Source organism: Diadema antillarum, unplaced genomic scaffold (assembly GCF_040938485.1).
Source record: "Diadema antillarum isolate AM-2024a unplaced genomic scaffold, OU_Dant_1.0 seq00000862_RagTag, whole genome shotgun sequence".
Lineage (NCBI taxonomy): Eukaryota > Metazoa > Echinodermata > Echinoidea > Diadematoida > Diadematidae > Diadema > Diadema antillarum.
This window is the reverse complement of record NW_027271732.1, coordinates 431,154-446,970: the sequence shown is the minus strand read 5'-3', so window position 1 is coordinate 446,970 and position 15,817 is coordinate 431,154. Positions and strand designations below refer to the sequence as shown.

General features: G+C 38.0%; 1 protein-coding gene and 1 long non-coding RNA gene across 2 annotated transcripts in view; one reads left to right on the top strand and one right to left on the bottom strand.

The window, feature by feature from the left end:
* The window catches only part of LOC139740588 (fibronectin-like), a 58,783-nt gene extending 48,206 nt beyond the window's left edge, over positions 1-10,577 (bottom strand). Inside the window, exon 1 of the mRNA XM_071651175.1 lies at positions 10,364-10,577. Coding sequence (XP_071507276.1) covers positions 10,364-10,439 — 76 coding nt within the window. The 5' untranslated portion in view covers positions 10,440-10,577. The remainder of the gene's footprint in view (positions 1-10,363) is intronic.
* LOC139740602 (uncharacterized) lies at positions 158-5,722 on the top strand. Its single transcript, XR_011711567.1, has 3 exons — positions 158-358; positions 1,338-1,430; positions 4,619-5,722. It is a non-coding gene; the product is annotated as an uncharacterized lncRNA (long non-coding RNA).
* Positions 10,578-15,817: the final 5,240 nt, after the last annotated feature.

Genomic DNA, 15,817 nt, shown 5'->3' with positions numbered 1-15,817 from the left:
GGCTTTTTTTTTCAAAACTCATACTTTCCAGTGAAGTAATGAAATCGTTTTTGTCAATTTGTTTGTTTTAATTTCATATTTAAAGGTATGGCTGCTAGCAGCGAGCATGAAAAGTGCTTGTAGGAATGGAGAGCGACTGGAGGAGCCATGACATGAACTACACTTGTCGGCAACATATGGGAGCTTCGTACATGTACGTAGGGCAGAACTGATGCGAGACACATGTACCAGCCTGCCCTACCACTCATGTTGAGAAAGGCACATTGTATGATGATGATGACCAATGCTCCCTCTGAGCCCCTGACCCTGAGTCCTGGAGGCTGGACATCATGGCTTGTTTGGGTTTTGTACATCACAGGTATGATACCACACGAGCACCCATAATTCATCACCAATTACAATTCCGGGGGCGGGGGGCAACTGCCATTGCAACGTGGACACCATGCTCGTTTATGAACTTCCAAAATGGACCCTAAATGGTAATGACCCTTCGATTTTTTCCACTGAATGAAGTATTTGTATTCAGATTTTCATGAGTTGTAAAATATATTCCCTGAACACATATCGAGCTATTGAAAAGCAAACCCTTTTTTCAAAATTTCTGTGATTTTGATACCCTTTCCACTGTTCGCGCATGCATTGCCTGACCGTGAAAAAAAAAACCTTTTACATGTTTTGTTGAATGAGCATGGTGTCCACCTTTCAGTGGCAGTTGCCCCCCCCCCCCCCCCCCCCCCCCGCAAATTTGCATTTGATTTGACCATCAAGAGGCAAATAAGTGCACTTATGACTCTGTATTTTGCAATATGTTAGGATTCACATCATTTTCAGTGAAAGAGCATTTGAGTTCAATTAATATTCAACAAAAATATGTGCAGAATAGATTAATTCATTTTTTTTTTTTGTCATACATGATGTACAATGTATTCATATGATGGAAATGTGTTATGTGAAGCTTGCTTTCAACTTGCTTGATTTTCCCCACTTTTATACTCCAAAAAGTGTGCCTATAATTTGATTTAAAGAGACTGTAGATATGAATTTTAGACTGATATTTGTAATAGAAAATGTATTGTTTTCTGTAACTTGCTTTTTATTGCTTAATGAATACATGGATCTTTGAATCGTTAGGTTTTTTTTTATTGAATAGAAAGGGAAAAATATAAGCCTCTAAAGCTTAATTCATCTTCCAATATTTCTTGGAAAATGATCCATAGCCCATGAATTACCTCCCATTGCTCACAAGAAATATTGGTAGATGAATGGCACTTGTGTACTGTCTTGTGTGGTCTCAGTCACAATTTGGATCACCTTTTTCACTTTTATCTCTGGCACAGAAAATCATGAAATAGCCACCAGGAGGTGTCAAAAGGCAACAGATTAGGTGTGGATTCCATGTTGGAGGCAACCATCAGCAATAGAAGAATCAGGTGATTATCACATTACTGATTCTAAAGCACAAAGATAGTTTGGGTAAATCTGAAAATTTTTCACAAATATTTTTTTTAAACAAAAATTCGAGTATTTCATCCTGATTATGAATGCAAGGCATCAAGCAGTAATGGTTTACTCTGAATCTCTTTTATTTATTTTTGTATAATTTATATAATTATTTGAATTATTTTTTTGGATTGTTCGGAGGGCCTCCGATCAAATCTATACACCTTATCAATGCACTTTGCAAGATGTATTTTTTATCAAATTGTTAATCTTACTTCGGTTCAAAGTGTGAAAGTTGTTCAGAAATACTTAGGATTGTGTCTGATCAACTGCAGAGCAAGTTATATTTTTAAAAGTTTTCTTTACCAAAACTATCTTTGTGCTTTAAATATTGGATTTGTTTGCGACAATAATCATTTATTTTCTACATCACAACAGTGGTTATATAACATAGTGACCAACCAGAAAGATGGAAAACACTACTCTAACCTCGCACATGTGACAATGCTGAGATGGACCAGCATTATTTTTTAAATAACCATGGGAATTATCATACAGCTCCATGAATGTTATACCCTTGACCTTGAAGTGCTTCTAAAAATAGCTGTAAATTTGTTAACTACAAATTACACACATGACAGGTATTTTATGGCATGACATACTCGTGATTCTTTCACAAACACAAAAGCTTTTTATAGTGTAAATGTTTATACTGGAATTAATCTATAGGTTCTTGCAAGTATGTTACAATAAATTACTTTGTTCTGACAATGACCCTCAATTTCAATCACGAAAGGGGACAGTAATATTTTGTGATTTTGTGTGCATTTCCTATGGAAAACAGTGCTGTGTGGTGAAACTCATAAAAACTTGACCATTTTTACTACCTATCACTTTGATTGATTAATTCTATTCAAATTATGGTAGATAAAGTGGGCTGTGACAATTTCCAATTAAAAAAAAACACAGATGCTGTAGAAAATAAAAAAACAAAGAAATACATAACAAATTTTCAAAAAACAAGAAAATACATAAGAATGGAAATGATTTTGGAAGTTGTCATAAGTTACAGAACAAATCCCCCCCTCTCAGTGCTTTTAATGTGCATTTCACAGGCTAGAATAAGAATCTTATGTGTTTGGCGCAATGTCCATAATATCAACTATTATTATGTACTTAAATACAGGTCTTTATGGGCAGGAATAGGCATTTCTCCTGATTTTGAAGGTCATAAAGTCAGGGCCATTGTCAGAACAAAGTAATTAATTGTAACATATCTTGCAAGAACCTATAGATTTATTCCAGTATATAACATTTACACCATAAAAACTTTTGCGTCTGTGAAAGAATCACTAGTATGTTATGCCATAAAACACCTCTCGTGTGTGTAATTTGTAGTTAACAAATTTACAGCTATTTTTAGAAGCACTTCAAGGTCAAGGATATAACATTCATGATCAAATTGACACTAAATCTGAAAGAAGAGCACAAATAGTTTAAAACTTTAATATGGTAGGCTGTCAGCTTTCATAATTCTTGAAAGATTGCTCTGTGAAAAGTCTTTCAAAACACATATTACACGCAGTGCAATGAGGAAAATGGAGCGACTAATTGTTTTTATCAAAGTTTGGGTTAAATTTCAAGGTCATTATTATGTAATAAAAGTGTTTTGTGGTATATATTACTAAAATATGTATAACAGACTATCCCTACAGCAAATATCACAGGGCTAGGGCTTTTCATCTTGAAAGCATGGACATTTGAAATGTCCTCTAAACCCAATATGTGATATTTCATTGGAATTTGGCCGTTTACGACCATTTTCAGTGGGGTAAATTTACCATTGAACATTTCGGTAGCAAAATTTCTTTGGTAACCCAAGATAATATAGGTAAATGTCTATCAATACACAAAAATTGATGCCATTCCTAGGTGGGACGAAGGGTGATCCGTGACCTTGAATTTGGCACATTTTTCATTTTTGTCAACTTTGAGGGCGCTCTCCGTAAAAACTGTGGGCACGAATCCGCTGATTTTTTTCAAAATTACTGAGCAAGTCAAAGCCTTCAACAGCATAATATTTTAGAACCTAAGGTGATGAAATGTGGAAGATATTAGCCTCTAAATATGCACTAAAATTTTCAAAATTAACATTTAACACCATTTTCGGTGACCTCGTGCACGTTAACGAAAAGTCAATTTCGCGTCACAGTCAGTTTTTCTCGCAAAGACTATAAAGTTCTCTCAATTTCCAGATAATGAACACTTTTGCATAAATATCCATGCTACCACAATCAATCAAAAATGCATAATTTTCTTTTAACTAATATTCTGGAATGCGCATTGGTTGCTATGTGAGGCTGTATCTTAGCAACCAATTGACCTTGGGGCAAAATATTTTGGGATTTTCCGTCAGACACTTTGGGGAACATTTGGTGCAATTTTAAAGAAAATCGGAGGGGTCGGGTGACAAGCACTGGATGATTTGACATGGATTGACCCATGAATTGGTTGCTAGCTGTCATAAGAATGATTGCTTAAAAGTCAGTACAGTGTATAATGTGATGAATTGCACATCCACACCTACACACTAACAAGAAATCTTGAAATCAATTTAAAAAACTTAGTCTTTTAAAGACCAGTCTTCACTGCCTGAGTTCTACTTGAATTTCCTCTCCTTGCAAAGTCAGATCATTATGAAGAGTATAAGCCAATGAAAACATATACTTTTGTGTGAAGTTTGTAGTAACTGGAGAGTACCAAGTCATCCATTTGGATGATCAGTTTGTCCTACCTTGATAGGATCAAATTCATTAACTGCATAATGGCATTTGAGGAATATTAAGAAAAAAAAAATCCACCTTACTTTGAGAATTTTCCTTGCCTGATTTGAGCAATCAGTTTTTGCCTTTGCTCCACAACACTTGCCCGACTTTGACTTGCCCAGGGCAAGCGGGCACATGCTTACCTAGCACTTGCCCTAGAAAATTAGCAATGATGGGTAAGAAGTGTAATGAATATGTTAACTTAGATGAGCATTAATTTTGTGACTCATGTTAAATTGACCCAAAACTCTTGTGTTGATACTCAGTATATGGCTAAGATGTAATTTATAGTAGCAAAAAGAAGTTTCCACCAGTATTTCAAATCTTCATTTCACATCCCCTTCTTTTCCCAGCACTCTAAGTCCAGCAACCAGCTGTGGCATCCCAACATGACTGGTCATTTCAGGATCCAGAGCAAGCCCTGTAACAAAATTCGCAAGTAGCAAGCTAGCTTTACTCAGCACCCTGTACTAGCTGTATCTTGTCTCCAAGGAAGCACCCAATGGAAATTACTACGTCAGTGTGGAATAAACAATTTTGCAAAAAGGCTGGAACACCCACAACCTATTGTAGTTAGCACGTCTACTTGTGTGTGGTTTCCCAATAGGGAGTTTAAGATTTCAGTGAACATGCACTAGTGGACGGAGTCGAGATCATGTCTGCCTGCAACAAAAGGGCTACTGCGCATGTGCCTCGCTCTCAACAGTACGTCAATGTGTTCACTACCCATACTTAGAACTCCTAACCTGCCAATTTCACGTCATCTCAGACGGGTGAACGTCGTCCACTGCACCATGTAAACGTAGCCTTAAATGACGCCATCGGTTCATGTCGACTATGTCAAGGTGCAATCTTAACTCCCTAATATACAGTCAGTGAAATGCGGACTTCTACGCCTGTCATATGGCTCTCACACGCCACATCGCAGCAGGTATACAACCAACACAGAGCAGTTGAGACTGCACTTCTGTGCTCTTGCTTGCAGCAGCTCAGCCGCTGCCCCGGCGAATTGCCAATGTTACAGTGTGAAAATGCGGACATCTACAGATTGTCAATCGTATGATAAGCTTTTTATGAGAGGCTTTCAAAATGTTTGATACACGTGGATATTTTATCAAGCCAAAAATTGGAAGTTTGTATCAGAGCTTTGGAAGGTGAAATAGTAACAGACTATATCAGCAATGTGGCCAATAACATGAATTCTATGCTCAGTCTTGTGGAGAACCGCCATTTCATGTTCTGAAATTGTGGGTAATTACCCCCCTTCAGTGACATTGGGGGCAAGGGGGGTATACAGTTTTTAAAATTATATTTTATTATTGTCTAAAGTAAGCATGGCTAGATTTTCCCTTATCATTTTTAAAAAGCAGAAAATTCTGTAAAAACAAAGGAAAATAGGAAATGTGCAAAATTTTTATGAATTTGTGTCATGGATATCAATTACATCATTTGGAAGATTTTTTTTTGTACAGAAAACCTAAAGGAGTTCTATTTTTCATTGATTTTAGATGAAATTCCAACTTTCCCTAAAATTCATTCGAAATTTGCATATTGAAATCCAAATGTTGAAAATACTGGTCTTTTTTTTGGAGGGGGGTGGTTAAATTATTCTACTCAGTATGTGTGAATTTTCAGGTCTTTCAGTTGATTCTAGTAAGCAATATACTAGTTAGACCTTCAATACGTGTGCTTGGAAACTGCTATGTTAACAGCAAAGTGTATTTTTTAAAATGTTTTCCTTTTTTCAAGATATAGAATGTATGTGTTTTTCTTGTGTTCATGATTGAATTATGTAAATACGTTTCTAATCAACTTGTGTGTATTTAATTTTTTGATGCAGTATTGTAGTCTTTGTCTTGTGTTAGTGATTGAGTGTTAGTTTATGAGGTGGTTTTGACAGGTGTAGTTGTAAGACAAGTATGGGCATTACACTGAGTACAGTACTACTGTAAATTATACATTGATATACTGTAACCATAGAACAATCTGTCTTTTTGATGCATTAATGCTGTCCTACTCATTTTACATGATAAATAGAATTTAAAATAAAACAATTATTGACACCGTAATGATATCACACAGACATCTTTGTGAACATTTATACATTCTAAAATGTTTTCAGAGTATTACGACTTATTTTGACCAGTAACACATCTTAATGTAGTCTTTTCATGACCAGTAACATGTCCAAAATATGCCGTAAAGACGTCTTGTCATGACTTGTAACAGGTCTTAAATACGTCTTAATGACGTCTTTTCATGCCCATTTAAATGTGTGAATTACGTTTTAAACATGTCATACAATGTATTATGGTCAGTAACTGGTCTTAACTCTTTATGTGCCACGTTCGCACGTCCGACTCAGTCGACGGCGTGCCAACTTCGCATATTCTGCTCAACAAACAAAGCCGCCAAAACCGATCGATAAATCGGCTAATCATTGCTAATCCCGCGGCACAATGAAAGCGTTTCTCGTGCTTTTGTTCCTCTCATATACGGCTTGCATTCTATGTGGTGATTGACTATCAAGCGGTGTTCCCAACTAGATTTGCTCATACATTCTAAGTTTCTGTCACGGTTTCATGTGCAAAGGTCATGCCTTTACAATAATGTAGCAAGTGGTCATTCAAAAGAAAAAACTGAAACCAGATTCGTCATACAATTTATATCTAGACAAATCTTGGCATTCCTCTTTAACTTTGCCTGCTATTATGCCCATCTTAACAGAAATTTGTAGAAGTTTTACAAATTGGAAAAATAGAATTCTTTCTCAAAGCATGACTGCCTTCCTGTCTCACAATAACGTGGCACACAGGGGGTTTCCACCGTGGCACATAAAGAGTTAAAGACGCCTTGTCATGACCAGTGACAGCTAAGAATTACGTCTTTAAGACGTCATATTATGGTCAGTTACTGGTCTTAATAACGTCTCAAATGTCATTTCATGACCAGTAAGACATCGTAATGACGTAAAAATATGACGTCATCACGACGTCTCGCGTTGGTGCAAGTTTTCGTCTTATTTGCGCCATTATATGACGTCTTTAAGACAACTTACTGGTCAGGAAAAGACGTCTTTAAGACGTTTTTAAGATGTGTCTCTGCTATTAGGGATATAACCACCATGCACCATATAACCACCATACATCTACCACAAAATCACCATGCTTTTACCACACAGTGCTTCTATGGTAGATGTATGATGGCTACAACTACAACGTTTGTATATGATAGATATATGGTGGTTATATGGTAGATGTATGGCTGTTATATGGTGCTTTTCGGGATATGGTGGTTATATGGTACATGTATGATACCGCCATGATAGATTTATGGTGGGTATATGTTGCTTCTGAGGTAAATGTATGGTGGCTATATGATAGATATATGGTGGTTATATGGTAGATGTATGGCTGTTATATGGTGCTTTTCAGTATGTGTATGGTGGTTATATGGTACATGATACCGCTACGGTAGATTTATGGTGGGTGTATGGTGCTTCTTGGTATATGTATGGTGGTAATATGGTACATGTATGATACCGCTATGGTATATATATGGTTCTCCTATGGTAGATGTATGATGTTTTTGTGGTAGATTTATGGTGGGTATATGGTGCTTCTGTGGTAGCTATATGGTAGATATATGGTGCTTTGCTGGATGGTGTATGGTGGTTGTATGGTATATACGTGGTGCTTCTGTGGTAGCTGTATGGTGGTTATATGGTGCTTTGCTGGTTGCTGTATGGTGGTTATATGGTAGGTATCTGGTGCTTCGGTGGTAGGTGTATGGTGGTTTTATGGTAGGTACATGGTCTACTGTGGTAGTTATATGGTAGGTATATGGTGCTTTGCTGGATGGTGTATGGTGGTTGTATGGTAACTATATGGTGCTTCTGTGGTAGCTGTATGGTGGTTATATGGTAGGTATATGGTGCTTTGCTGGTTGGTGTATGGTGGTTATATGGTAGGTATCTGGTGCTTTGGTGGTAGGTGTATGGTGGTTATATGGTAGGTACATGGTGCTACTGTGGTAGTTATATGGTAGGTATATGGTGCTTTGCTGGATTGTGTATGGTGGTTGTATGGTAACTATATGGTGCTTCTGTGGTAGCTATATGATGGTATATGGTGCTTCTGTGGTAGCTGTATGGTGGTTATATGGTAGGTATATGGTGCTTCTATGGTTGCTGTATGGTGGTTATATGGTAGGTATCTGGTGCTTCGGTGGTAGGTGTATGGTGGTTATATGGTAGGTGTATGGTGGTTTTATGGTAGGTACATGGTGCTACTGTGGTAGTTATATGGTAGGTATATGGTGCTTTGCTGGATTGTGTATGGTGGTTGTATGGTAACTATATGGTGCTTCTGTGGTAGCTATATGATGGTATATGGTGCTTCTGTGGTAGCTGTATGGTGGTTATATGGTAGGTATATGGTGCTTCTATGGTTGCTGTATGGTGGTTATATGGTAGGTATCTGGTGCTTCGGTGGTAGGTGTATGGTGGTTATATGGTAGGTACATGGTGCTACTGTGGTAGTTATATGGTAGGTATATGGTGCTTTGCTGGATGGTGTATGGTAGCTGTATGGTAACTATATGGTGCTTGTGTGGTAGCTATATGATGGTATATAGTGCTTTGGTGGTGGTGTATGGTGGTAATATGGTAACTGTATGGTATTTTTTATGGTAGATGTGTGGTATTTTTTATGGTAGATGTATGGTAGCATAAATTTGCATAAATTTGTCCCAAAAATGTAAATGAGATGTATGGTATTTGTATGGTATATGTATGGTATATGGATGGTACATGTGTTATGGTATGTGTATGGTATATGTATGGTACATGTGTATGGTATATGTATGGTATCTGGTATTTGTATGGTATTTGTGCTATGGTATTTGTGATGTATTCATATGGTATTTGAATGGTATAAGTCTATGATACCATACAATACCATAGTATGGTATGGTACCATACATTGTATGGTATTTTTATGGTATACCATAGCAATTTTTTTTGTAAGGGAAACAAAACAAAAAAACAAAACAAAAACAGTGATGAATTGCAAGCATTAAAGTATAGGCCTACCGAGTAAGGCATCCAGCCTATGTAGTACTAGTAGATCACTTCTAATAGGATGCCTAATAAAGTAAAATAGTATTATACTAATTCGCTCTGCCTCTGCTGCTAGTCTGGGAATTAGATCTAATTATAGAATGGGTAGCGAGAATCCTGCGATCTGATTGGTCGAGAGCTATGTGTTCATTTTTACTGGCCGCACGCTGAGTCACAGTGGTAAACATGTTATCGCGCACTTAGCAAGAGTACGCGTACTTGTAACAAAGGTTCGCGCACTAAAGCAAGCGTTCGCGCACTCAGCTTGGCCATGCATCCAGTAAAAACTTATGCATGGCTGGCCATGCATCCAGTAAAAACGGTAAGTACGGGTATGCATGCCCTTTACGGAAAGCCAAAACGAAATGCATCCAGTAATTTTGTCATCGGGTAACACGATAGAAAACTGGGTTTTTGACAAGAAAATTACCCATTCTATAAATCAAATGACGCACATGTCTTTTCGTGCGTCAGTCGGAATATAGTGTGCATGCGGTAACTATGGAATTTAGCCTAAACCCACTCGGCTTCGCCTCGTGGGTTAAGCATTCCATAGTTACCTTATGCACACAATTCCGACTGACGCACTCAGACCTGTGCGTCATTTGTATAATATTAAATTTAAATTTCGAAGAAGGGTCTATCATCCATTGCCCACAAGAAAATCATTGACAGCATCTACACTAGGTCTTTCGATGGGTGTAATGCCATTTAGTAATCTACATCAACGCCGTCGTGAAGCGAAATGATAGTCCATACTCCAAACCACTGTGTCGTGTCTGAGTGCATTAGATTCTCAAGACATCCTACCTTGTGTTTCAATAATCACTGTTAGTAGACCTAGCTGTTAGCTAGCTGTTAGAGACATGACATACTACAGTAGTAACATGGTTAGTATATTGTCGATTTTGACGATAGTATGAAGAACAAAGGATACATCACAAAAAAATACATCGTGTCGTTCAAGCAATCCACTTACTTTTCTGCGCCTGCACAGAAACTATGAGCAGCGTCACAACAGTTACGAACAATAATCTCCGAGATGTAGGAACCATCTTCACAAGTTCTGGTAAAAATAGTTCGACGGTACTAGTATTTGCATTCCCTTCCTCTCTGAGAGATAGAACTGATCACATCATCACAGCACACGCGAAAAGTGTGACGATTGAGATTGATGCGGTGCTCCGCTTACTTACACGTATGGCTTTCATCGCGAGTTGGAGTTTCGTCTGGCTACGTTCCCGAGAACAAAAATGACAGGTCAACAAGTTTTGGACGCCTACATAGATTAACGAAGGGGGTAGTAATTCAAATACCATTCATGGCAACTTGTGAGGTTACATATCATCATATGGAAAATAACTACAAGTACTGTTCTTTGAATTGTAATTAATGTTATCACAAAGAATAAATGCGTACCCGCACATGAAAGGGTTAACTCTTTTGTAATATTATTGATGTGTTTCCTACTGTGTCTTCTATGGTCTGGTTTTTCACGATTTTGAAAATGGAACGGTCCATTCCCAGGGCACTGTGTTTTCCCCAAAGTGAGATAGGCGTTGTTGTTATTGTGTGGTATAAAAGCCTCTTGGGTAGTCGTTGTGTACACCGTGTATACAACGACATCGATTTACCAGAAAATGACGTTATGTGCTTAATTTTCGTAGAATATCCGCCCGGTGATAAAATTGCTGAGAATATTATGTTGATTAGATGGCCTGCCAATACGTTTGCGTTTGCCTCCGTCTTTTCAGATAACCATCCCCCACCTCCACCCCCACCCCAGTCAAATTCTGTCCCCGCGTGCCATAACATTTTCCAGATATTTATTTCACCTTTTCCTCCAAATCATAATGATGTGCCTTTTATTTAGGCCTAGAAGTTAGATAAGTTAGCTGTTCACAAATTTGACATTTGAAGACATAGAGGAGTGTCTTGCAGGGAGAATTGACCAATTCGCCATGATTTCGATAGCAGTTAGTTGGGTATGTCGAGATCACCAAGATGAACAAATAAAGAATAAAAATGGAAGCAGTTGCCTTGTAGATGTTTCTGATTAAACTGTTTTGTTTAGCGGAGGCCTCCCACACAGCTAATTATGTCCCCATAAACTTCAGGGCCGGCGGAGGAGGGGGGGGGGGGAGGTTGGGGGTGAGGGGGTTTGCACCATACAAAGGAATACATAAGGTGTCACCACTTTGAGACCCCTCCCATCTTTTTTTTTTTTTTTTTTTTAACCCCGGAAGTGCATAAGTGTCACTAGGCAGAAATAGATATAACAGGGACGCCAAGTTAAAAAAAAAATAATGAGTGAGATTTTCATGATTCGGCATCTCGGCATGCTAATGTGCGTGCCAGCGATGGTGTGGGAGGGGTTTTTCGCCCCTGTGGCCTCCCACGGTAGGGAGCTTTTTCAGTTTTTAGCTCTTAATGGTGCGATCAGGTGCATACTACAAGTGACTATTTTTTACTTATTTTGAAAGACAAAAGGGAAATATACCTTCATTTGCAACTATCACTTTAATCTTTTGAGCTATGCTCATTATTATAAGCCCAAGTCGTAGACTTCGCCAGATGCGTGAGAAAAATGGGTGCCATGCGTGAGATCGTGAGATGGCCCCTAAATGCTTGAGTCTCACGCAGAATGCGTGAGACTTGGTAGCTCTGATATAAACCTTACATGTTTTGTTTTGTTTTGTTTTTGTTTGTTTGTTTGTTTTTTTGTTGCTTGTTAGCTGATGAAACCCAGAAGTGCCCCCCCCCCCCACTTTTGAAAATGTGGCGTCGGCCATGAACTTTGACGTGAAATGTAGGTGAAGTGTTCCGCTGAAGGATTCTAATAACTTGCTAGCTATTTTTTGTTCATCTCCCTGGTTTAAGTGAATAAAGGATATATTGATATGATTATGTACAGCCATAGCTGTGCAGTAGATGTGAAATGCTACAATGCATTCACCTCCCCATAAATCCATTACGATATTCATAATAACAATTCATCAATCTTGACATGCAGCTGGATCAAGCGTGTTGCATGTCAATGCCCTGGTGATATAAAGAAATACAAAAACACTTTGTTTTGTTCCATGCAAGTACAGAATTCGTTTGTTATTGTAAAACGTACAGGCTGAAACCTCACACACAGTGGCGTATCTAGGGAAAACGGCGCCCGGGGCAAGCGCGAAAATTGCGCCCCTAATTTCTGAAAAAGTGTTCAACCCCAAGCCCATCCCGGTAGGGACTTTAAAAAAGTCTACATGATATGCTTTTTCAAGCACTTAAAAGGGGTCTTTTGAGGGTGATTTAAATGTAATAAATTTAGATAAATTTTGGCGAGCGAGCGCAGCGAGCGAGCCGAAAATTTTTGTATATTTCCGCGTCATCATCACGTTTTGTTCTTATCTTTTTTTGTGTGATAAATTTTGGCGAGCGAGCGCAGCGAGCGAGCCGAAAATTTTTGTATTTCAGGTTACAAAACATGGAATTCTTGTCATTTTTTGCTTATTAAATCTTACAATTCTAATCAAGAAAATTAATGGTAACGGCCTTATAGATAACGATTTATACCAACAAACTGAGGACTTGAAAAAAATACTCCAAATTAGTACGCGCGTGTGAGCTGAAATTTGTATAATATTTCCGCGCCATCATCACGTTTTGTTCTTATCTCTTTTTTTTTTTGGAGAAATTTTAGCGAGCGAGCGCAGCGAGCGAGCCGAAAATTTCTGTATATCAGCTTACAAAACATGGAATTGTTGTCATTTTTTGCTTATTAAATCTTACAATTCTAATAAAGATATAGCGACGGTCTTATAGATGAGGGTGATTTAAATGTAATAAATGTAGATCGATTTTGGCGAAGCGAGCGCAGCGAGCGAGCCGAAAATTTTTGTATATTTCCGCGTCATCATCACGTTTTGTTCTTAGTTTTTTTTTGTGATAAATTTTGACGAGCGAGCGCAGCGAGCGAGCAGAAAATTTTTGTATTTCAGCTTACAAAACATGGAATTCTTGTCATTTTTTTGCTTGTTAAATCTTACAATTCTAATCAAGAAAATTAATGGTGACGGCCTTATAGATAACGATTTATACCAACAAACTGAGGACTTGAAAAAAATACTCTAAATTAGTACGCGCGAGTGAGCCGAAATTTGTATATTTCCGCGTTTTGTTCTTATCTTGTTTGATTTGGTTTTTTGCGCCCCCCCCCCCCTTATGTTCGACACCTTTGGCGCCCTCGTTTGATCCAATAGGCGATCGCTTAAGAACGAAAGAAATAAAATTGCAGCCGCTGCTCCGTGTAACATTTTGCCTTCTAACGATGGCATGTGTGAACACAATATACATTGTCATTTTGTCCGCGTCATCATCACGTTTTGTTCTTATCTTCTTTTTTCTCTTTATATGAATTTTGGCGAGCGAGCGCAACGAGCGAGCCAAAATTTCAGCTTACAAAACATGGAATTCCTGTGTGAACACAATAAACATTGTCATTTTTTGTTTTCATCTTGTTTGATTTGGTTTTCTCCCCCCCCCCCCCCCCCCCCCCACCCCCGTTCTCCCTCCTTCCCGGTCCGGGCGAGTTTTTTTTTTTTTCTTCTTCTTCTTTTTTTTTCCCTTCTTTTTTTCTTTTTCTTCTTCGGTTTTTTTTCTTTTTTTTTCTTTTTTTCGTTTTCGGCGCCCCCAAAAAGTGGCGCCCGGGGCACGTGCCCCCCTTGCCCCCCCCCCCCCTAGATACGCCACTGCTCACACACCAAAAAATTAATCAGCAAGAAACACACAATCCTGTAGGGCTGCTAAGATCAGTTAATATGTTATGATATGGAAGTAATTTAGATCAGCCATCCAGTATCATCTGCAACTTTGATTTTGGAAAGAAGATTGATTCATTGGTGCCTAAGAAAATGAAACATAAAACAGAAGAGAGAAAAAAGACCAACTTGCTATGTCATGGCCATAGATGGGGATGAATTAGATGAGTAATCACAAGAGTAATGGATCTGACCTGATGGCAACACATTATATCAATTCAGTCAGATATGAATATTCAGTTTTATCAATGGCACCAGAATTGCTTTAACTATTATCTTTAAAACCGACTCTTATCTTTAAAATGGTACCCCCCCCCCCCACACACACACACATGGATTTAGCCATCTACTAGTACTTGCTCTTGGCCTTGAGAGGAACAGGTAAATGCATGGATGGGTCCAATTAAAAGTTATGCAACATGTGCTGGCAATGGACAGTTCTGTACTGCCTTTGATCTTTGTGGTTATGTACACAGTGTATTTCCTAAATATATTGTCCACTCGAGCAATCCCAAAGGATGAGCCACAAAACCCATTCAAGGCATCAATAAATAATTGCAGTACATGCCAGAATAAATTACCTCATTAGAACTGCCCCTGTTTTGATCGACTGTTTAGAATCTGTATTCAAGGCTACAGGGTTGTAGAGTCTACAAGGTAGTACTGCAGTAGTGAAATGCAATGGCAACTTGCGTGGGAAGGTTTATGAAATGGCCCATCAGGCCAAAGGTTTTGTTGCGTAAAATTTGTGTTTGTTCAGTAAATTACTTATTTAAAAAAGTTTCAGTGCCTCCCACTCCCCTTTCTCAGTTTAGCTTAAGAAGATGATGCTTCAGAGATTATTTAATCATGTGACTTCTTGAAAAGTCACAGGCAGCTTACTCAATTTTGACTGCATGATACATGTAGGCCCTACACACATAGTAAACAAAATGTACACGTAACAAAAAAGAGGAAAAATGTATGCTATGGTTTCCATTCAAAACCTTTACGTAAAATATAATGTACAAATATATAATCTTAAAAAGATCGGAACAAAAAAAAAAAAGAGAGAAAATATGTTATAATGCAACCGATGTGTACACCTATATCCCTGGTTGTAACACTGTGTTACTGTCTGTATGGGTTAAAGGACAATTCCAGACCACTTAAATGTTAGTCTGAAAGAAAAGCACAGCAGTGAAAGTTTGAAGGAGGTCTGTGAAGTGAGTTTCACATTTATTCCCAATATCAAACTTGGTCATTTTTGGTTAGCAATCCGTTAATCTAAACAGATGGGCTGAACCGATTTTCTGATTGTAAAAAAAAAAAAAAAGAGCTAAAAAAGAGCTAAACAAAAACTCAATTGGAATCTTCCCTGTAGTTCTCTTCTCTGTACTTTTCCTATTCAGGTACCCCCTTATTCTTGTCCCTAATTCTCCTCTTTTTTTTTTCTATTTGTCCTTTTGTATCATTCCACCTTGTGTTGTCCCTTTCAGTCAAACTACATTTAAAATATACTTGAAAGTTTTACATTATATCTTCTATATGTGCATGCATACTGTTTTCTCAGATTTAAAAAAAAAGAAAAAAGAATTGTTCCAAGCTGTAATGCTTTAAGAGGCCACTGTCCAAGTCAAGCGATT